Raw genomic sequence first — 23,068 nt, forward strand, 5'->3', positions numbered from 1 at the left:
TACAAAAAATTAGCCAGGCATGTTGGTGCATGCCTGTGATCCCAGCTACTTGGGAAGTTGAGACAGTAGAATAGCTTGGACCTGGGAGCCAGAGATTGCAGGAAGCAGAGACTGTGCCACTGCACTCCAGTCTGGGCAACAAAAGCAAAACTCCATTTCAAAACAAAACAAAACAACAAAAACTGAGTTCACAGGTCTTAATAACAGAAATCACTAAAATCCACAGGGTAGACATTGGAGTTACTATGATAAATGTTCCAAAGATGACATGGAATTATTCTGATGACTTAGATAAGAAAATGTGACATCCTTGGCTCTATGATCAATAAAATTCCATTTGTAAATGAAGACATTTATATGAAGTTACTTTGGGCTGAGGGCATTCATATTTAATAACATTAATACATGTATTATCTTACCTAAGAAGAGACCTTCTTGCTGTAACAACAGCATGAGTGTCATGCAATACTCTTCCATTTGGCTTAATGTCCTGGCTGTAATTGTATTCACCTGTGCCTATAGCTACAACCTCATGCTGTCCAGCTGAAAGAAAAAGGTAGACAGTAGCAGGTTAATTTAACCTCTCTCTTCTCTATGTTCAACTCTTACCTCTATCTCACCATTTTTAATTTAGTAGAATATATAAACTGAAAAGATGAAAAAATAATTCCACAATTTAAAATAAGAGTCTTACAGTCTTCTAAGAAGCAAAATTAAAAAGTAGTATCTCAATGAAAAAGGTAGATGTTTTATAATACTTCATCTAAACTTTTACCACAATCAACAGAATTACCAAATGTCCTTGGCTTTCAAATATGGCTTTCTATCTCTTCTACATCTAGATGTATTTAATCTTCTAAGACACTTCATTTGCCATTCTGCTTCTGTCATAAATTATCTATATTTAATGCCTCTAATTTATCTATATTTAATGCCTCTAATTTTTCTTAATTCACTCAAACCCTATAAACCAAATTAGTTTCTTTCTTTGTTCTACTGAAGCTGCTTTCTTAAAAACAAAAAAGAAACAAACAAAAAAAACCTTATGCTTTTTCCAGTAGCTTTGTTCCATTCACATTTTGTTGAGCCCTGCTTGAAATCTTCTGGAAATTCTATGCTCCAAAAATACACAATTCAAATTGGCAGTCTTTTTTCCTCTCACATTCTAATTAGGCCTTTCCATTGCCCAGTGACTAGATCACTCCTTTTTCCCCCATATTCCCCTTTGAATATCCTCCTCATTCTTTCTATCTCTTATTCAGAAAATCTTGAGTTTTCGTTTTTCAAACAAAGTTCAATTCTACATTCACAACTACCTAACGGATTTTTACTATTAGGCTGGTGCAAAAGTAATTGCAGTTCTTTTTTTTTTTTTTTTTTGGCACCAACCTAATAATTCAGCAACAATTGCTGAGGTGTTACCAAGTACTGGGGACTAAAGTAGATGTTAGGAATAAAATGTTGAGCAAGACATACCTTCATTAGGCTTATAGCAGAAGAGACAGAAAAAACACTAAACAAACCCCAAAGTGTGATAAGTGCTTTGAGGGAAACAATTATGAGGCTTATGTGAAGATAATGAGAGAAAAGCTTATCTTGTGCAGACTAGTTGCAGAATTCCTCCCTAACGAGCTGAAATTTAAGCTTCAGCACCAGCGAGACAAAGGGTATTCTAGTCAAAAGAAATAACATGTGCACACCACCCTGGGCAAAGACAGAAGACTATTTCTCTCCTGGGCAAAGAGAGAAGTATAGCTAATCTAATAAGTGGGGTGAAGGGAATGGTGTAAGATGAAGTTGGAGAAAGAGGTGTTTATATAGTACGCAATGCTGAGAAGTTTATGGATTTTTACCAAAGAGCTATGGGTAAGCTACTGAAGTAAAAACCATCTTGGATTACATTTCCTTCCTACAAAGCAAACAAAATAATCGACAAAATAAAAAGACAACTTACAGATTAGAAGAAAATATTTGCAAAGCATATCTCCAGTAAGGGGTTAATAGCCAAAGTATATATATAACTCCCACAACTCAATAGTAAAAAGCAAGTCACTTGATTTAAACATGGGAACAGAACCTGAACAGACATTTTCTTTGAGAGAAGACATACAAAGAGGTATATGAAAAGATGCTCAACATTACTAATCACCAGAGAAGTGCAAGCAAAATCACAATGAGATATCCTCACCCCTGTTAGGATGTCTATTATAAAAAAGTCAAAATGTAAGTTTTCATGAGGATGTAGATAAAAACCCTTATACGTTGTTGGTAGAAATGTAAATTTTTATAGGCAGTGTGGAAAACTATGGAGATCCCTCAACAAAATAAAAATACAACTTGCCATATAATCCAGCAACCCCACTTCTGTGTATATATCCAAAGGAAGTGAAATTAAGATCCGAAGAGGTATCTACACTCCCATGTTCACTGTAGCATTATTCACAATAGTCAAGATACAGAAACAACCTAAATGTCTCAATAAAGGAACAGATAAAGAAACTATGACATATATATAATGGAATGTTTTTCAGGCCCCCCAAAAGAAAATTCTGCCATTTTCAACAATATGAATGACTCTGGAAGACATTATGTTAAGTGAAGTAAGCCAGACACAGAAAGACAAACACTGCATAATCTCACTCATATGTGGAATCTAAAAAGATTGAACTCATAAAAACAGAGAACGGTAGTTACTAGTGGTTAGAAAGAAGGGGAAATGGAGAGACATTAATCAAAGGCTACAAACGTGGAGTTGTAAAACTAATAACTTCTGGACACCTAATGTAGTGCATGGATACTACAGTTAATAGTAATGTATTATATATTTGAAATTTATTGTCAATATTGTGGGTGGTAGGGTGGAGAGCAGGTAGACCAGGAGGGTATTGTGGTAGAAAAAACAAGGAGTGGTAAACTGTGTTACATGTTTCTGGAAAGTCAAGTGAATAGGGAACAAAATCCACTGGATTGTGCAACATGCAGGTACTGGGTACCTTGGCAAGGGCTAATTTCCAAGAAGTAGTGGAGAAAAAGAAAAAACTAAGTTGAAGCAAAGAGTAAACATAGTGGCTGTCAGGAGCTTCTTGATAAAGTCTGGCTACAAAGTCAAATAAATAATGGCTGGATTAAGTAGAAAGGTGTCATGGGTTTAAAGGAGGGTTTGTTTTATTTTTAGGATGGAAATTTGGGAAGCCAGGCTTTCTAGAATACTGAAGAGATGAAAGCAAAGATGTATTATTCAGGGACACCTGGGCACAGACTCTGCTTTCATTCCTAGCATAGGGATGTCACGCTATGAATGCTGAATCTGACTCAATAACCAGGTCTTAAACCTTTCCTTAAATAGAATTATATAGTGTCAGTATAAGTTCCAGAATGGTGATACAAGCTCTGAGTTGTAAAGGGTAATAATGTAGCAAGTAACTCAGCTTCTTTCTCAGCTCTGTAACTCAACTTGCAACGCTTCAGGGCGATACTCAAGTTTGTTATTGTCAGAAAAAGAAGAGTTAACCGAAAGAAGGAATTTATCAAGATGTGAGAAAGAATGGAATCAGAATTCAAGTAGAAGAATTAGCCTATAGGAGGAGTGATGCTTCCTCTACTGTCACAGTAGAGAAGATGGATACAAGTGCAGGAAAGTATATAGATTTGGTGGCAGGGGAGGGAAGGATATTTAGATTTGATACTTTCTTATAGACCCAATTAAAAATGATAAGGTGATTTTTGACGGAGGAAAATGGCAGACATGACACAGGACTAACATGCAGCTTCCACTTGGACGAACAGAATAGCGTGTGGAGACTCACATCACGAACTTTTGCTCCAAGAACCACTGCAGGAACATATCAGGAAAACAAAGGAATTCACAGACCCTCTGAAAGAAGTAGCTTGCCATTGCGAACTCTGTGAGACAGCTGAAAAACTGTGAGTTCCCAAAGTGTGAGGTGGGGAAAAGCCTACCTCTGAACACACATTGGGGAACATAAAAATCCAGATCACAGGAGAAGGATTTAACCTTACCTAGAGATGAAATAAATTTAGGGAGCCAAGCAAAATAGAAGACAAACAGCACGAAGAGCCCTGTAGGAGATCTCAGTCCCTAGCCCACTGAAGTCATCCCTGGCTTTATCTCATAGGGGTCCTTGGATAAGGCAGCCAGTGGGACTGGGAAGGGGCCACAGGTTAAAGGAAGCTTCTAGCTGAAGTTTGTAATAATTTTGACTGAGTACAAATTTTCCTGAGCAAAATCCATGGGGGCGAATGGGAAGTGCAGACAGCAGTGCAGAAGCCACACCCTATGACAGGCTGCAGGCCTGAAAGCCCTGCTTGCTTTCTCAGTGGGGAAGATTACAGCCTCGGGCCAGATCTCAGCCCTGCCGGCTGCTGCCTGAACATAAACTGAGCTCTGTTGGTGGGACACTGCAGGAGTGAGACTGGCCTTGTTGGCTGTGTGGGGCCTGGGTGAGGCCTGTCACTGCTGGCTTTCCCCAACTACCCTGGTGACATGTATGACACAATAGAGACAGCCATAATCCCCCTAAAACATAACTCCATTGGCCTGAGAACCATCCTGCCATCCCCGACAGTGGCCACAGCACAAGGAGAGTCTGAGCTCAGACTCGCCTAACCCTGCTCCTACCTGATGGTTTTTCTCTACCTGCCCTGGTAGCCGAAGACAAAAGGCACTCTTGGGAGCTCTACAGCCCCATCAATTGCCAGAGAAACCTGAATACTTATCCTGGCTAAGGTAGCGCAAGCTTATATCCCCCCATTCTCTGATGACAGCTGGTGCTCCCTTGAAAGTGCTACCTCCTGGCTGGAGGCCAACCAACTCAAGTCATTGCAGCAACTCATAACAGAACCACCCTGCCCCAAAGAAGGAGAAAACAACAGCTAATTTCACCTCCTGCAATATGCTGGCTAACCAGAGGTCCTGAGACTGTCCATGTGGCAATTTCACTGCTAGCATAGCCAGCATTTGAGAAAACCAGCACACTAAACAAAACTATAACCAAGGATTCTCACAGAGTCCACTTCACTACCCTGCCACCTCCACCAGAGCAGGTTCTGGTATTCATGGCTGGGAGATCTGAAGATGGATCATATCATAGAACTCTTTGCAGACATTCTCCAGTACCAGCCTGGAGCCTGATAACCCTGCTGGGTGGCTACACCCAGAAGGGCAGTAACAATCACTGCAGTCTGGTTCTCAGGAAGACCCATCCTTAGGGGAAGGGAAGAGCACCACATTAAGGGCTCACCCCATGGAAAAAAAAAATGTGAAGAGCAGGCCTTGAGTTCCAGATATTTCCACTGAAACAGTCTCCCCAAATGAGAAGGAACCAGAAAAGTAAATCTGGTAATATGATAAAACAAGATTCTATAACATCCCCAAAAGATCACATTAGCTCTCCAGCAATGCATCCAAACCAAGAATAAATCACTGAACTGCCAGATAAAGAATTCAGAAGCTTGATTATTAAGCTCCTCAAAGAGGTGCCAGAAAAACGTGAAAACCAACTTAAACAAATTAAAAAAAATATATAGGGTACGGATGAAAAAGTCTCCAGAGAAAAAGCTATCATAACAAAAATAAAATCACAACTTCTGGAAAAGACACACTTAGAGAAATACAAAATGCACTGGAAAGTTTCAGCAATAGACTAGAACAAGTAGAAGAAATAACTTCAGAGCTCAAAGACAAGGCTTTTGAATTAGCCCAATCTGACAAAGAAAACAGAACTTAAAAAAATGAACAAAGACTCTAAGAAATTTGGGATTATGTTAAATGACCAAACATAATAACTATGGTGTTCTTGAGGAAGAAGAGGAATCTAAAAGTTTGGAAAACGTATTTGAGGGAAAAATCGAGGAAAACTTCACTGGCCTTGCTAGAGATGTAGACATCCAAATATAAGCAGCTCAAAGAACACCTGGGAAATTCACCACAAAAAGATCATCACCCAGGCACAAAGTCATCAGGCTATCTAAAGTCAAGATGAAGCAAAGAATCTTAAGAGCTGTGAGAAAAAAGCATCAGGTAACCTATAAAGGAAAACCTATCAGATTAACAGATTTCTCAGCAGAAACCCTACAAGTCTGAAGGGATTGGGGTCTTATCTTTAGACTCTTAAAAACAATAATTATCAGCTAAGAATATTGTATCCAGCAAAACTGAGCTTCATGAATGAAGGAAAGATAAAGTCTTTTTCAGACAAACAAATGCTAAGAGAATTCACCACTACAAAGCCAGTATTAAAGAAATGCTAAAAGGAATTATGGATCTTGAAACAAAATTATCAAAATACACCAAAATAGAACCTCCTAAAAGCATAAATTTCACAGGGCCTATAAAACCATAACACAATTAAAAAAAAAAAAAACACCCAAGGTATTCAGGCAACAACTAGCATGATTAATAGAACAGTACCCCATATCTCAAGACTAATATTGTATGTAAATGACCTAAATGCTCTACTTAAAAGATACAGAACTGTAGAATGGATAAGAACTCACCAACCAAGTTTCTGCTGTCTTCAAGAGACTCACCTAACACATAAGGACTCACATAAGGTAAAGGGGTGGAAAAAGACACTCCATGCAAATGGAAACCAAAAGCAAGCAGGAGTAGCTATTCTTATATCAGACAAAACAAACTTTAAAGCAGTAGCAGTTAAAAAAGACATAGAGGGACATCATATGATGATAAAAGGATTAGTCCAACAGGAAAATATCATAATCCTAAATAAATATGCACTAAATATTGGAGCTCACAAATTTATAAAATAATTACTACTACTTAAGAAAAAAGATAGATGGCAACACAATAATAGTGGGGAACTTTAATACTCCACTAACAACACTACACTGGTCATCAAGACAGAAAGTCAACCAACAATGAACTTAAACTATACCCTACAACAAATGAACTTACCCCAGATATTTACAGAACATTCTACCCAACAACTGCAGAATATACATTCTATTCATTAGCACATGGAATATTCTACCAGATAGACCATATGAGAGGTCACAAAACAAGTCTCAGTAAATTTAAGAAAACTGAAATTATATCAAGTACTCTCTCAGACTATAGTGGAATAAATTTGGAAATTAACTCCAAAATGAACGCTCAAAACTATACAAATATATGGAAATTAAATAATCTGCTCTTGAATGATCTTTGTATCAACAATGAGATCAACAGGGAAATTAAAAAATTATTTGAACTAAACAATAATTGTGACACAATCAAAACCTCTGGGATATAGCAAAAGTGGTGCTAAGAGGGACACTCACAGCATTAAATGCCTATATCAAAAGTCTGAAAGGGCACAAACAGACTAATCTAAGGTGACGCCTCAAGGAACTAGAAAAACAAGAACAAACCCAAACCCAGTAGAAGAAAAGATACAATAAAGATCAGGGCAGAAACAGATAAAACTGAAACAAAAAACACCAAAAACAAAAGATAAAGGAAACGAAAAGCTGGTTCTTTGAAAAGACAAACAAAATTGATAGACCAGTAGTGAGATTAACCAAGAAAAGAAGAGAGAAGATTCAAATAAGCTCAATCAGAAACAAGACAGGAGATATTATAAGTGATGACACCAAAATACAAACGATCATTCAAGGTTACTATGAACACCTTCACATGCACAAACTAGAAAACCTAGAAGAGATGGATAAATTCCTGAAAACAGACACCCTCCTAGATTAAGCCAGGAAGAAATAGAAACTCTGAACAAACCAATAAAAAGCAGTAAGAGTGAAACCATAATTTTAAAAAGGCCAAAAAAAAGTTCACAACTGGACAGATTCACAGCTGAATTCTATCAGACATTCAAAGAAGAATTGTTACCAATCTTACTGAAACTATTCCAAAAATGGAGAAAGATGGAATGCTCCCTAAAACATTCTGTGAAACCAGTATCACCCTAACACCAAAACCAGCAAAAGACATTAAATAAAAGAAAAACTAAAGACCAATATCCCTGATGAACATAGAAGCAAAAATCCTCAACAAAAATACTAGCTAACTGGATCCAAGAGCATAAAAAGATTATACACCATGATCAAGTGGGTTTCATACCAGGGATGTAGGGATGGTTTAACACATGCAAGTTGATAAATGTGATACACCACATAAACAGAATTAAAAACAAAAATTATGTGATCATCTCAATAGATACAGAAAAAGCATTTGACAAAATCCAGCATCCCTTTAAGATTAAAACCCTCAGCAAAATTGGCATAGGAGGGACATAACTTAAGGTAATAAAAGCCATCTATGACTAACACACAGTCCGCATTACTGAACAGGGAAATGTTCAAAGTATTCCCCCTGAGAAAGAACTGGAACAAGACAAGGATGCCCATGCTCATTATTTCTATTCAACATAGTACTGGAAGTCCTAGCCAGAGCAACCTGACAAGAGACAGAAATAAAGAACGTCCAAATCAGTAAAGAGGGAGTCAAACTGTCACTGTTCACTGATGATATGATCATATACCTAGAAAACCCTAAAGAGTCATCCAAAAACCTCCCAGAGCTGATAAATGAATTCAAAAAGTTTCAGGATACAAAATCAATGTACAAAAATCAGTATCTCTGGTATGCACCAACAGTGACCAAGCTGAGAATCAAATCAAGAACTAAACCCCCTTTACAACAGCTAAAAAAAAAAAAAAAAAAAAAAAAAAATAGGAATATACCTAACCAAGGAGGTGAAAGATCTCTACAAGGGAAACCACAATACACTGCTGAAAGAAATCACAGATGACAGAAACAAATGGAAACACATCCCATGCTCAAGGATGGGTAGAATCAATATTGTGAAAATCACCATACTGCCAGAAGCAATCTACAGATTCAAAGCAATTCCCATTGAAATACCATCATTGTTCTTCACAGAACTAGAAAAAATCCTAAAATTCACATAGAACCAAAAAATAACCTGCATAGCCTAAGTAAGACTAATCAAAAAGAACAAATCGGGAGGCATCACATTACCAGACTTCAAACTATATACTACAAAGCTACAGTTACCAAAACAACATGGTATTGGTATTGGTATACAACTAGGCATGCAGAAAAATGGAACAGAATAGAGAACCCAGAAATACAACAAAATACTTATAGTCCACTGACCTTTGACACAGCAAACAAATACATAAAGTGGGGAAAGGACACCCTATTCAACAAATGACTCTGGGATAATTGGCAAGCCACATGTAGAACAATAAAACTGGGTCCCTCATCTCTCACCTCATACAAAAATCAACTCAAGATGGATCAAAGACTTAAATCTAAGACACTAAGCCATAAAACTTCTAGAAGGTAACATTGGAAAAACTCTTCTACATTTTGCCTTAGGCAAAGAGTTCATGACCAAGAACCCAAAAGTAAATGCAACAAAAACAAAGATAAATAGATGAGGCTTAAACTAAAACACTTCTGCACAGCAAAAGAAAAAATCAGCAGAGTAATCAGACAACACACAGAGTGGGAGAAAATCTTTGCAAACTATGCATCTGACAAAGGATTAATATCCAGAGTCTATAAGGAACTCAAATCAGCAAGAAAAAAACAAATAATCCCATCAAAAAAATGGGCTAAGGACACAAATAGACAATTCTCTAAAGAAGATATAAAATGGCCAAAAATTATATGAAAAAGTGCTCAACATCACTAACATTCAGGAAATGCAAATCAAAACCACAATGCAATACCACCTTACTCCTGCAAGACTGGCTATAAATTAAAAATTAAAATAATAACGAATGTTGACGTGCATGTGGTATAAAGGGAATACTTTTACAATGTTGGTGGGAATGTAAACTAGTACAATTTCTATGGAAAACAGTAAAGAGATTCCTTAAAGAACTAAAGGTAGAATTATCATTTAATCCAGCAATCCCACTACTGGGTATCTACCCAGAAGAAAAAAAGTCATTATATGAAAAAGACACCTGCATACACATGTTTATAGCAGCACAATTTGCAATTGCAAAAATATGGAACCAGCCCAAATGCCCATCAATAATGAGTGGATAAAGAAATTGTGGCATACACACACACACACACACACACACACACCCTGGAATACTACTCAGCCTGGACAGAGTTGGAGACCATTATTCTAAGGGAAGTAATGAGGAATGGAAAAATCAAACATTGTATGTTCTCACTTACAAGTGGGAGCTAAGCCAGGAAGACACGAAGGCATAAGAATGATATAATGAACTCTGGGGCCCCAGGGGAAGGGTAATAGAGGGGATGAGGGATAACATTGGGTACAGCATAGACTGCTTGGGTCATGGGTGCATCAAAATCTCAGAAATCGCCACTAAAGAACTTATCTCTGTAAACAACCACCACCCGTTCCCCCAAAACTACTGAAATTTTTTAAAACTTGATGAGGCAAAGTTTCTAATAATACATCTTAAATATGTACTGATTGCGTGAGTGACTCCAGGAATGTTCATCTGATTTCACTCAGGCCTTTCCTGCTTATATTCATACTCATATTATCTAAAACTACATTTATTATTCTTATCCATGCTCTTCTCCAATCAGCTTCACACTAGCTTCTAGATTCCCTATGGATGAGGAAACATGATTATCCTATGTCAACTTTAAATGTTGGTATTACTTTTTATTCATGTCACTTCATCTATCACTTATTGTCCACTTTTACCTTATCAATTTTTTTTAAAACTGTATTTTTCCCTTCCCATTTATGTCCATCTCAACTCTAATGTAGGCACTCCATCACAACTACATAAATTGTGATTCCATAATTCAGGTTTAACCCCAGAAATCTTTTAAAAAATTATTTGTCAATTACTGTTTAAATACTCATTTATCTTAATCATTACAAATGAAATTAGCCTTTTACTAAATGCCAAGTACTATGCTAAATACTTTATTGACATTATTATACCTAATCCTAACAACTCCATGAAGTTGGGTTGTTATTGTTTCTATTATCTCTACTTTTAGGAAATGAGAAAAAATTAAAGCATAGAGATGTTAAGTATATAATTTGCCCAAAGTAATTTAAATAGCAGAACTGAGTCTGATTAATGCTCCCAACAATTACAGCCCACAGTCTATCACTGTTTGAAATTACAGCTTTAATTGATCTTGTTAAATTTAACTTATGACCTGTTTTTAAACCACTCCATAATCTGGCACTATTTTATCAATCTAATTGCATTTTGTATTACTCCTGTACATAGACTAATCTGTACTAGCAATAAATTTACCTCATTGTCCTGCAGTTTTCTCACTGCTGCTTCCCTCATTCCTTTCTCTATGCAAAAATGTCTTCCTTTCTTCTATTTATCCAAATTTTATCAACCCTTAAAGTTACAGCTTAAGTCATGCCTATTCCAAAAGATTTTAAACTCTATCATTTCTTTTCTATCTATGAATTCTCACACACTTTTTGCATTATGGAAAACAAGTTTTAACTTTTATCATCTTAGACTTTCAACTAGTATATTTATCTACCGTGCCTACTTAGATCATAACAACTCCTTAAGAATAGGAATCAAATCAATCAAATCTCAAATTGTTTCTATGTAATTTATAATATCTAAATCAGAGATGAATGTAAGACTCAAATGGTTTCAATTAATGATGAACTCAGAACATTAAAGGGTTAACAAAAGATAAAAACATAGTTAGAATCACAACTTTATATGTCCACAAGAATAAGATTCCATATATCAATCTTTTCTTACTTGTAAAAGAAGAAAAGATGCTATTCTTAATGTTACTGAGGACTAGATTTCAGGAGGGTAGTGGTGCCAGCAGGGCTAAGGTTTAAAATGTTAGGACTTTTACCATTTTGCAGTTCTCTGTTGGGTCCTGGTCAGTGTGCTTTATTTCTGCTCTGGAGAAGCTTTGTGTTTAATGACCCACACTTACCAGAAAAAGTCACTTCAAATCAATGCAACACCGCTGTGTACAGGGGCAAAGATAGTTAACTAAAATATTACTATTAGATTATTACAATATTACTTTTTCCCAAATATTTGGACTTACCTCTTTCAATTATAAAAGCAGCCAATGAACTGCTATATTTCAGGTATTCTGAATGATTAGAAATTAGTTGATTAAATGTTTCTTTAACAATCTGTGAAATCTTTGCATACTGAATATGTCTCCCTTCTAGAAAAAAATCAAAACATAAATTTCAAGAACATTGTCCTCCTCCCAGAGCTGTCTTATTATTCTTATCATAACCTTACAATCAAATTATTTAATAATTTATAGATATCTGTAAGCAGATTTATAATTTAGGTCATGACTGAGATTTCAAAGTTTTCAATTCTAAAAGAATATGAGTTATTGAGCTTCTTGGATAACTTCTAAAAAGATGTGTCAGTATTACATACTAGCAGACTACTGATTTATATCTGTAGAGTTTGTCTGATGATATATTCAAACGTCATACTGGACACAAGACAATTCTTTGTTGTACAGGTATGTGTCACACATTTTGCAAGATGACCAGCACCCCACTGAATGCCCTAATCATTGTGACAACCAAAATACATTCTCTTATTATTTGTTCCATTGAGAACTGCTACAAACCACTAAGCATTTAGATTCTTTTTTTTTTTTTTTTTTTTTTTTGAGACAGAGTCTTGCTGTGTCGCCCAGGCTGGAGTGCAGCGGCCAGATCTCAGCTCACTGCAAGCTCCGCCTCCCGGGTTCCCACTATTCTCCTGCCTCAGCCTCCGGAGTAGCTGGGACTACAGGCGCCCGCCACCACCATACCCGGCTAATTTTTTTGTATTTTGAGTAGAGATGGGGTTTCACCATATTGGCCAGGCTGGTCTTGAACTCCCGACCTCATGATCCACTCACCTTGGCCTCACAAAGTGCTGGGATTATAGGCATGAGCCATCGTGCCTGGCCTCATTATTTTTAAAGAAGATATGGTCCAGTTAGAAACATATAGCAAAGTAGGCTGGACGTGGTGGCTTACGCCTGTAATCCCAGTACTTTGGGAGGCTGAGGCAGGCAGATCGCTTGAGGTCAAGAGTTTGGGACCAGTCTCGTCGACATGGTGAAACCCTGTCTCTACTAAAAATAGAAGTAGAGACAGGGTTTGGTGGTGGGTGTCTGTAATTCCAGCTACTTGGGAGCCTGAGGCAGGAGAATCACTTGAAACTGGGAGGCAGAGGTTGCAGTGAGCTGAGATTGTGCCACCGCACTCCAGCCTGGGTGACAAGAGCAAAACTCCATCTCAAATAAATAAATAAATAAATACACACACACACACACACACACACATATATATATACGTATATACATATAGCAAACCAGACAGGCTGGGAAATAGTGACTACTTCTGTAACTGGCCCAATAGTTTGTGGGTCTCAAATCATTCTTCTTCAAAAGTTATAACATTCAAAACTTGTTTTTACCCATAAATTTAAAGAATTTGCTTTCCCTTTTCTGACAAATATATGTCTCCTGACCTGAGCCTACCAAACCTGGTATTAAAAATACATATATAAAAACTACATATTCTTTCTCACAGATTATCACTTGTTTTCCTGAAGTAACAGCAATCCATATTATTTGCCATCCTTGACTTAGGATTCTATCCTCTTACTCACTAAAAATGTCCACAGAAGTTGAAAGGAAAGACAAGAGCCTCTTCTCATATTAAGAGATCACTGCTGTAGGACTGATCCCTCATTGCCCTCACTTCATCAATTCTTACAACCGTTAGGCCAGACACTATATCTAACTATTGGTGGATTTTGTCTTTTGAAAGGGCCTATTTTCCCTGGTCTGGTCTTTTTCTTTCAAGCGAGCACACAAATGTGCAAGGCCTTTTACTCTGTCTTAGAAAGACAGTGAATGCTGAATAGGCATAGAACTTTTCAAATCCTAGCCTGCAGGCCAGGAAAATGGAAAATAAAGGTTCCTTTTCTTTTTCCTCTTACAAATACTCGTTAAGGTCTGAAGTGTGCTCACTAGGTAGTAAATGTAAAAATTAAGAATAATTGTCTAGCTTTCAGGATATTCATAATCTAACAGGCAAAGTATATAATAACTACCATACAATGTGAAATGTGATTGTTAAAATAAAATAATATTAGTTACTATTTAGTGAGCATCTATGGTGTGGTAGGCACTGATGTAAGAATTTTACATTTATGAATTCATTTAATCCTCATAATAACCCTATGAGATAATTACCGTAATAACTATTTTACAAATGAGTAAAAAAGGTACACAGAGAAGTAACAGGTCACACAACTAGGCCACACTAGGTCACACAACTAGTAAAATGAAGCTGTAGCTTTCTCGGGCTTGAGTGACAAATAATGGCCATTAAAACTAAATAAACAAATTATTTGAAATGAATGCTTCAAATGATCTCCAAGTACCAGAAAGCCATTGGTTTTCATTTATGACAAGCCTACCAAAACAAAGAATTCTAAAAAAGATGTATGAAATTGATAAAACATCTCCTTACAGGGGAAAAAAAAAAAAAAAAAAACACCTTTTCTTCAGTCTTTCCTTTCCATTCCTTATTTCTTTCATTTTTAGCATACTATAGAAAAAAATTCTCCTTTTTGTAGAAGTGTGAGAGGTTTGGATGATAAAGTGTTAATGTACATTTTTGCACCTATGCTTATTTTAATTATGCTGTTACTATTTTTAATTGGGCTACTCTTCTAAAGAAGAACATCACAAAAAACTTTCCTACCATAATGTACTTTTGAAACATATGCTGGTTCAGGTAAAACAACAGGTTCTGCAGGAAAAGGAGGAGGACCTGTAAACAAAACAAAAACATAAGGAAACATGAAACTTCAACATTCCAAAGAGCTGGTATTTCTCTTTTGTTCTGTAATGAAACAGCAATCCAAAAATTATTTTTTTCTGTATTTTTGCCAACTCTGGGCCATCAAATACTCATTAGCTCAGCCCTGATAAATGTCTCTCCTATTTTGAAATTGTTTATGCAAACAAATTTCTGAGTTTCCTAATCTTACACTACAATATTGCTTGCTTTGTAATAGATGAAACATCCTGAAAAGCTGCTAAAATGAAGTCCTATTTTAGATACATGTAAACAACTTTCTATTTACAATACTGTGAAAAACATTTTAAATTAATGTTCTATTAAAAATTAATGAGTAAAGTATCATTTTATAAATAACACTATTTTATCAGGACATTTTTCTAAGGGAATGCTACATTCACAGTTTTTAATGCTTTTAGCCCTACTCTTTACAACTGCTTTTCAATCTGGTCTCCAAAGTTAGGGAGTACAGAAAAAAGTTTAAAACCACTAAACCTGTGGACAAAATAATAACAACAATAATCAGGAAAACTTAAGGAAGAAGCTCCAGAAGCCAAGGTACCAATTAAAATAGTCAGTTTCTCTTAAGAATCAGTCATAAAGACAAAGAAAGCAAACAGAACTGCTTCTCTGGAATTAATTTTGAGGAAGACAGAAATGAGCAAAGATGACAATGTCACCTTAGAGCTCATACCAGTAAAAGAAAAATACTAAGTAGGGTTTAGATACATACACTCTGGACTTTTTATTTTTTTAATCTGATAAGAAATTCCAGTTTTATTTAGAGTACTACATCCCCCATACCATATAGTAACATTATTTATAAAGCATAATTTTTTTTTTCAAAAACTTTCAACTTTTTAGATACAAGAGGTACATGTGTAGGTTTGTTAACTGGGAATACTGCATGATGCTGAGGTTTAGAATATGGATTCCATCACCCTGATTGTGAGCATAGTATTCAAAGGTAGTTTTTCTTTTATCCCCGCCTCCCCCCACCCTTTAGTAGTCCACAGTGTCTACTGTTCCAATATTTATGGCTATATATGCTTAATGCATACCTCCTAACATTAACAACTGAGAACTTGAGGTATTTAGTTTTCCGTTCCTGCGTTCATTTGCTTAGGATTATGGCCTCCAGCTCCATCCATGTTGCTGCAAAGGACATGACTTTATTTTTTTTTAATGGCTGTATAGTAGTCCACAGTTGTATATATACCACACTTTCTTTATCCAATCTACTACTGATGGGCACCTGGGTTGATTCAATGTCTTTGTTGTTGTGAATAGTGCAGAGATGAACATAAGAGTGCACGTGTCTTTTTGATAGAATAATTTACTTTCTTTTGGTTATAAACCCAGTAATAGAGTTGTTGACATTCTGGGTTTTAGATAAGCAGAACTTTAAAACTCAGAGAAAGGTAGATTTCATTCCACGGAATGAAAATTAAAGATACTAAATCCTATATATTAGGCATAAATAATTTCAACAAAGACAGACAGACTGTACAAGATGTTTTGCATTTTAAAACACCAAGTACAAGGCCAGGCATGTTGGCTCACGCTTGTAATCCCAGCACTTTGGGAGGCTTAATTGGGCAGATCACTTAAGGCCGAGAGTTTGAGACCAGCCTGGGCAACATGGCAAAACCCCATCTTTACTAAAAATACAAAGATTAGCTGGGCATGGTGGCGCGCATCTGTAATCCCAGCTACTCAGTAAGCTGAAGTACGAGAATCACTTGAACCTGGAAGACGGAGGTTGCAGTGAGCTGAGACTGCGCCATTGCCCTCCAGTATGGATGACAGAGAGACTCTGTCTCAAAACAAAAAACAAACAAACAAAAACAAACAAACAAAAGAAAGAAGTCCCAAGACTTGTCCCCACTGCCCAACATACTGGCTGTGGCAGTCTGTGGCCGGAGGACGTCTTCAGGCCTAAACCTGACCCATCCTTCCTCATTGGGTGGGGTTTCCCTGCAGGATCTCCAATAACTCCAGCTAGAGGCTCATGGACAGAATTTGGATCTCCCTGGTCCTGAGCCCCTAAGTGGGAAGGGTGGCGGCAATCTCTGTGGACCTGCAGACTTAGCCTCTCCTCCTGATAGTCCTGAGGAATCTGGGCAGCACAGAGGAGTGGGTTTCGCCCCAGTGAAGCACACCCTCTCCAACAAAGGACAAAGTGCTCTGTTAAGCGGGTCCTGCTCCCCGTGCCACCCAACTGGGTGAGACATTCAAACAGGGGTTGTCACGCACATTATACAGGAGTGATCCTACCGGCATCAGGTTGGTGCCCCTCAAAGTCAGAGGCCCCAGAGGGAGGAGCAGGCACCCATCTTTGCTGTTCTCTAGCCTCCCTGAGTGACATCTCCAGGCACAGGAGAGAATCAGATGAATAGAGCCTGAAGTGAACCCCCAGCAAACTGCAGCAGCCTTACAGAAGAGGGACCTGACTATTGAAAGAAAAACTAATAAGCAGAAAGCAACAATAGCATCAACAAGAACAAAAAAGCTCCCCAAAAACCCTATCCAAGGGTCAGCAGGCTCAAAGACTGAAACTAGAAATCTCACGAAGATGATAAAGAATCAATGAAAAAACACTGAAAACCCAAAAGGCCAGAGTGCCTCTTCTCCTACAAATGATCACAATGTCTCTCCATCAAGGGCACATAACTGAACGGAAGATCAGATGGACAAACTGACAGAAGTATGATTCAGAAGACGGGTAATAAAAAACTACGCTGAGCTAAAAGGAGCATGTTCTAACCCAATGCAAAGAAGCAAGCTAAGAACCTTGATAAAAGGGTAGAGGAATTGCTAACTAGAATAACCAGTTCAGATAAACTACCTGATGGAACTGAAAAACACAGCCCGAGAACTTTGTGAAGCATATACAACTATCAACAGCTGAATCGACCAAGCAGAAAAAAGGGTATCAGAATTTGAAGACCACTCACTCAAATAAGACATGCAAACAAGAATAGACAAAAAAAAAAAAAAAAAAAAAAAGAAAAGGAACAAACAAAGACTCTAATAAATATGGGACTTCATAAAAAGACCGAACCTGTGACTGACTGGAGTACCAGAAGGAGATAGGGAGAATGGAAACAAGCTGGAAAACACACTGCAGGATGGTATCCAGGAGAACTTCCACAACCTAGCAAGACAGGACAACATGCAAATTCAGGAAATACAGAAAACACCATTAAGATACTCCATAGGAAGATCAACCCCAAGACACATAATCATCAGATTCTCCAAGGCTGAAATGAAGGAAAACCTGTTAAGGGCAGCCAGAGAGAAAGGCCAGGTCACCTACAAAGGGAAACTCATCAGATTAACAGTGGACCTCTCAGCAGAAACTCTACAAGCCAGAAGAGATTGGGGTCCAATGTTCAACATTCTTAAAGAAAAGATTTATCAACCCAGAATTTCATATCCAGCCAAACTAAGCTTCATCAGTGAAGAAGAAGTAAAATCCTTTCCAGAGAAGCAAATGCTGAGGGATTTCATTACCACCAGATGTGCCCTGCAAGAACTCCTGAAAGAAGCACTAAATACAGAAATGAAAAACTGGAACTAGCCACTGCAAAAACACACCAAAATATAAAGACCAATGACACTATGAATAAACTAGTGCATCAAGTAGTGTGCAAAACAGCCAAATAGCATCAGGATGACAGGATCAAATTCACATGTAACAACACTAACCTTAAATGTAAATGGGCTAAATGCCCCAATTAAAGCACATAGACTGGCAAACCGGGTAAGGAGTCAAGACCCATTGGTGTACTGTATTCAGGAGATCCATCTTATGTACAAAGAAACAAACAGGCTCAAAATAAAGGGATGGAGGAAAATCTACCAAGTAAATGGAAAGCGAAAAAAGCAGAGGTTGCAATCCTAGTCTCTGACAAAACAGACTTTAAAACAACAAAGATCAAAAAAGACAAAGGAGGGCATTACATAATGGTAAAGGGAATAATTCAACAAGAAGAGCTATTCTAAATATATATGCATCCAATATAGGAGCACCCAGATTCATAAAACAAATTCTTAGAAATCTACAAAGAGACTTAGAGTCCCACACAATAATAGTGGGAGACTTGAACATCATGCTGTCAGTATTAGACAGATCAATGAGACAGAAAATTAACAAGCATATTCAGGATTTGAACTCAGCTCTGGATCAAGTGGACCTAGCAGACATCTACAGAATTCTCCACTCCAAATCAACAGAATATACACTCTTCTCAGTGCCACATGGCACTTAATTCTAAAATCAACCACGTAATTGGAAGTAAAACACTCCTCAGCAAATGCAGAAGAACTGAAATCCTAACAAACAGACTGTCAGACCACAGTGCAATAAAATTAGAACTCAGGATTAAGAAACTCACTCAAGACCACACGATTTATTGGAAACTGAACAACCTGTTTCTGAATGATTCCTGGGTAAATAATGAAATTAAGGCAGAAATCAAGAAGTTCTTTGAAACCAATGAGAACAAAGAGACAATGTACCAGAATCTCTGGGACACAGCTAAAGTAGTGTTAAGAGGGAAATTTATAGCACTAAATGCCCACATCAGAAAGCTAGAAAGATCTGATATTGATACCCAAACATCAATTAAAAGAGCTTGAGAGGCAAGAGTAAACTAATCCAAAAACTAGCAGAAGAGAAGAAATAACTAAGATCAGAGCAGAACTGAAGGAGACAGAGACATGAAAAGCCATCCAAAAAGAATACAGGAACTTGTTTTTTCTTTTTTTAAACAAGTTAACAAAATAGACTGCTAGCTAGACTAATAAGAAGGGAGAAGAATCAAACAGACACAATAAAAAATGATAAAGGGGATATCACCACTGACCCCACGGAAATACAAACTATCATCAGAGAATGCTACGAACACCTCTACAAAAATAACCTAGAAAATCTGGAAGAAATGGATAAATTCCTGGATGCATGCACCCTCCCAAGACTAAACAAGGAAGAAGTCAAATCCCTGAATAGACCAGTAACAAGCTCTGAAATTGAGGCAGTAATTAATACCCTACCAACCAAAAAAAAGTTGAGGACTAGATGGATTCACAGCTGAATTCTACCAGAAATACAAAGAGGAGCTGGTACCATTCCTTCTGAAACTATTCTAAACAATGGAAAAGGAAGTACTCCTCCCTAACTCATTTTATGAAGCCAGCATCATCCTGATACTAAAACCGGGAAGAGACACAACAAAAAAGGAAAACTTCAGGCCAATACACCTGATGAACATCAATGGAAAAATCTGCAATAAAATACTGGCAAATGAAATCCAGCAGCACATCAAAAAACTTATTTACCACAATCAAGTCGGCTTCATCCCTGGAATGCAAGGCTGGTTCAACGTACACAAATCAATAAATGTAATCCATCATATAAACAGAACCAAAGACAAAAACTACATGACTATCTTAATAAATGCAGAAAAGGCCTTTGATATAACTCAACATCCCTTCATGTTAAAAACTCTCAATATACAAGGTATTGATGGAACATGGCTCAAAATAATAAGAGTTATTTATTACAAACCAAAGCCAATATATTGAATGGGCAAAAGCTGGAAACATTCCCTTTTAAAACTGGCACAAGACAAGGATGCCTTCCCTCACCACTCCTATTCAACATAGTTTTGGAAGTTCTGGCCGGGGCAATCAGGGAAGAGAAAGAAATAAAAGGTATTCAAATAGGAAGAGAAGTCAAGTTGTCTCTGTTTGTAGACATGATTTTGTATTTAGAAAACCCCATCTTTTCAGCCCCCAAACTTCCTGAACTGAGAAGCAACTTCAGCAAAGTCTCAGGATACAAAATCAATGTGCAAAAATCACAAGCATTCCTTTACAACAACAGTAAGCAAGCAGAAAGCCAAAGCATGAATACACTCCCATTCACAATCACTAGCAATAAAATACCTAGCAATATAGCTAACAAGGAATGTGAAGGACCTCTTCAAGAACTACAAACCACTCCTCAGGGAAATAAGAAGGGACACAAACAAATGGAAAAACATTCCATCCTCATGGGTAGAAGAATCAATATTGTGAAAATGGTCATACTGCCCAAAGTAATTTATAGATTCAATGCTACTTTCCCAAACTACCACTGACATTCTTCACAGAATTAGAAAACTCTATTTCAAATTTCATATGAAATCAAAGAAGACCCCATATAGCCAAGACAATCCTAAGCAAAAAGAACAAAGCTGGAGGCACTATGCTACCTGACTTCAAACTATACTATAAGGCTACAGTAACCAAAACAGCATGGTACTGGTACCAAAATGGATATATAGACCATTGGAGCAGAACAGATACCTCAGAAATAACTCCACACATCTACAACCATCGATCTTCAACAAACTGGACAAAAACAAGCAAACGGGAAAGGATCTCCTATTCAGTAAATGGTGCTGGGAAAACTGGCTGGTCATATGCAGAAAACTGAAACTCTACCCCTTCCTTACACCTTATATAAAAATTAACTCAAGATGGATTAAAGACTTAAATGTAAAGCCCAAAACCATAAAAACCCTAGAAGAAAACCTAGGCAATACCATTCAGGACACAGGCATGGGCAAAGACTTCATGATAAAAATGCCAAAAGCAATTGCAACAAAAGCCAAAATTGACAAATGTGATCTAATTAAATGGAAGAGCATATGCACAGCAAAAGAAACTATGATTAGAGTAAACAGGCAACCTACAAATTGGGAGAAAATTTTTGCAATCTACACATCTGACAAAGGTCTAATATCCAGAATTTACAAGGAACTTAAACATATTTACAAGAAAAAACAATCCCATCAAAAGGTGGGCAACAGATATGAACAGACACTTCTCAAAAGAAGAATTTACGTGGCCAACAAACATATGAAAAAAAGCAAGATCAACATCACTAATCATCAGAAAAATGCAAATCAAAACCACAATGAGATACCAACTCATGCCAGTCAGAATGGCTATTACTAAAAAATCAGGAAACAATAGATGCTGGTGAGACTGTGGAGAAATAGGAATGCTTTTATATTGTTGGTGGGAATGTAAATTAGTTTAACCACTGTGGAGGACAGTATGGTGATTCTTCAAGGATCAGAACCAGAAATACCATTTGACCCAGCAATATCATTACTGGGTATATACCCAAATGAATATAAATCATTCTACTATAAAGACACATGCATGCACACGTATGTTTAGTGCAGCACTATTTACAATAGCAAAGACATGGAACCAACCCAAATGGCCATCAACGATAGACTGGATAAAGAAAATGTGGTACATAGAATACTATGTGGCCATAAAAAGGAATGAGATCATGTCCTTTGCAGGGACATGGATGAAGCCAGAAGCCATCATCCTCAGCAAACTAACACAGAAACAGAAAACCAAATACTGCAGTTCTCACTCATAAGTGGGAGTTGAACATTGAGAACACATGGACAGAGAGAGGGGAACAACACACACCAGAGCCTTTTAGGGGGTGAGAGTTAGCGGAGGGAACAGAGGATGGGTTAATAGGTAAAGCAAACCACCATGGCACATGTATACCTATGTACAACAAACTGGCATGTTCTGCCCATGTATCCTTTTTTAATTCCAAAAAAAAAAAAACTATAACAGGTCAGGCACAGTGGCTCATGCCTATAATCCTAGCACTTTGGGAGGCTGAGGTAGAAGGATCATTTGAGGTCAGGAGTTCAAACCAGCCTGGCCAACATGGTGAAACCTGTCTCTACTAAAAATACAAAAATTAGCCGGGTGTGGTGGCAGGCACCTATAATCCCAGCTACTAGGGAGGTTGAGGCATGAGAATCACTAGAATCCGGGAGGCGGAGGTTGCAGTGAGCAGAGATGGCACCACTGCACTCCAGCCTGGGTGACAGAGTGAGACTCTGTTTCAAACAAAACAAAACAAAAAACACTACATAAAAAAACCATGTGCAAAATATTAATGAAGACAGACATGAAAAATAATTTTAAAACAGTGATGAGCTCAAAATTTTGAAAAAAACTAAAGTTTTAAAAGTTCTATGTTGTGAATAAGAAGAAGACCGGAAAAACTGTCAATAGAGAAAAGCAAAGAAATCAATACTGAATTCTTATCTTCTACATCCTTTCATAAGACAAATAGATGTTTTAAACTCAGTTGTCTAGAGTAGACAAATTAAAGAAGAAACTTATTGGGG

At 37.3% G+C, this 23,068-nt stretch overlaps 1 protein-coding gene across 3 annotated transcripts in view; it reads right to left on the reverse strand.

The window, feature by feature from the left end:
- ADAD1 (adenosine deaminase domain containing 1) overlaps positions 1-23,068 on the reverse strand; it is a 51,846-nt gene that overhangs the window by 21,735 nt on the left and 7,043 nt on the right. For all 3 annotated transcript variants that reach the window (XM_023217608.1, XM_023217606.2, XM_023217609.2), the window contains 3 exons: positions 14,745-14,813; positions 12,056-12,181; positions 420-543 (listed from right to left, as the gene is read on the reverse strand). In XM_023217608.1, the coding sequence (XP_023073376.1) occupies positions 420-543; positions 12,056-12,181; positions 14,745-14,813 (319 nt within the window). The remainder of the gene's footprint in view (positions 1-419; positions 544-12,055; positions 12,182-14,744; positions 14,814-23,068) is intronic.

Source organism: Piliocolobus tephrosceles, chromosome 3, assembly GCF_002776525.5.
Source record: "Piliocolobus tephrosceles isolate RC106 chromosome 3, ASM277652v3, whole genome shotgun sequence".
Classification (NCBI taxonomy): domain Eukaryota; kingdom Metazoa; phylum Chordata; class Mammalia; order Primates; family Cercopithecidae; genus Piliocolobus; species Piliocolobus tephrosceles.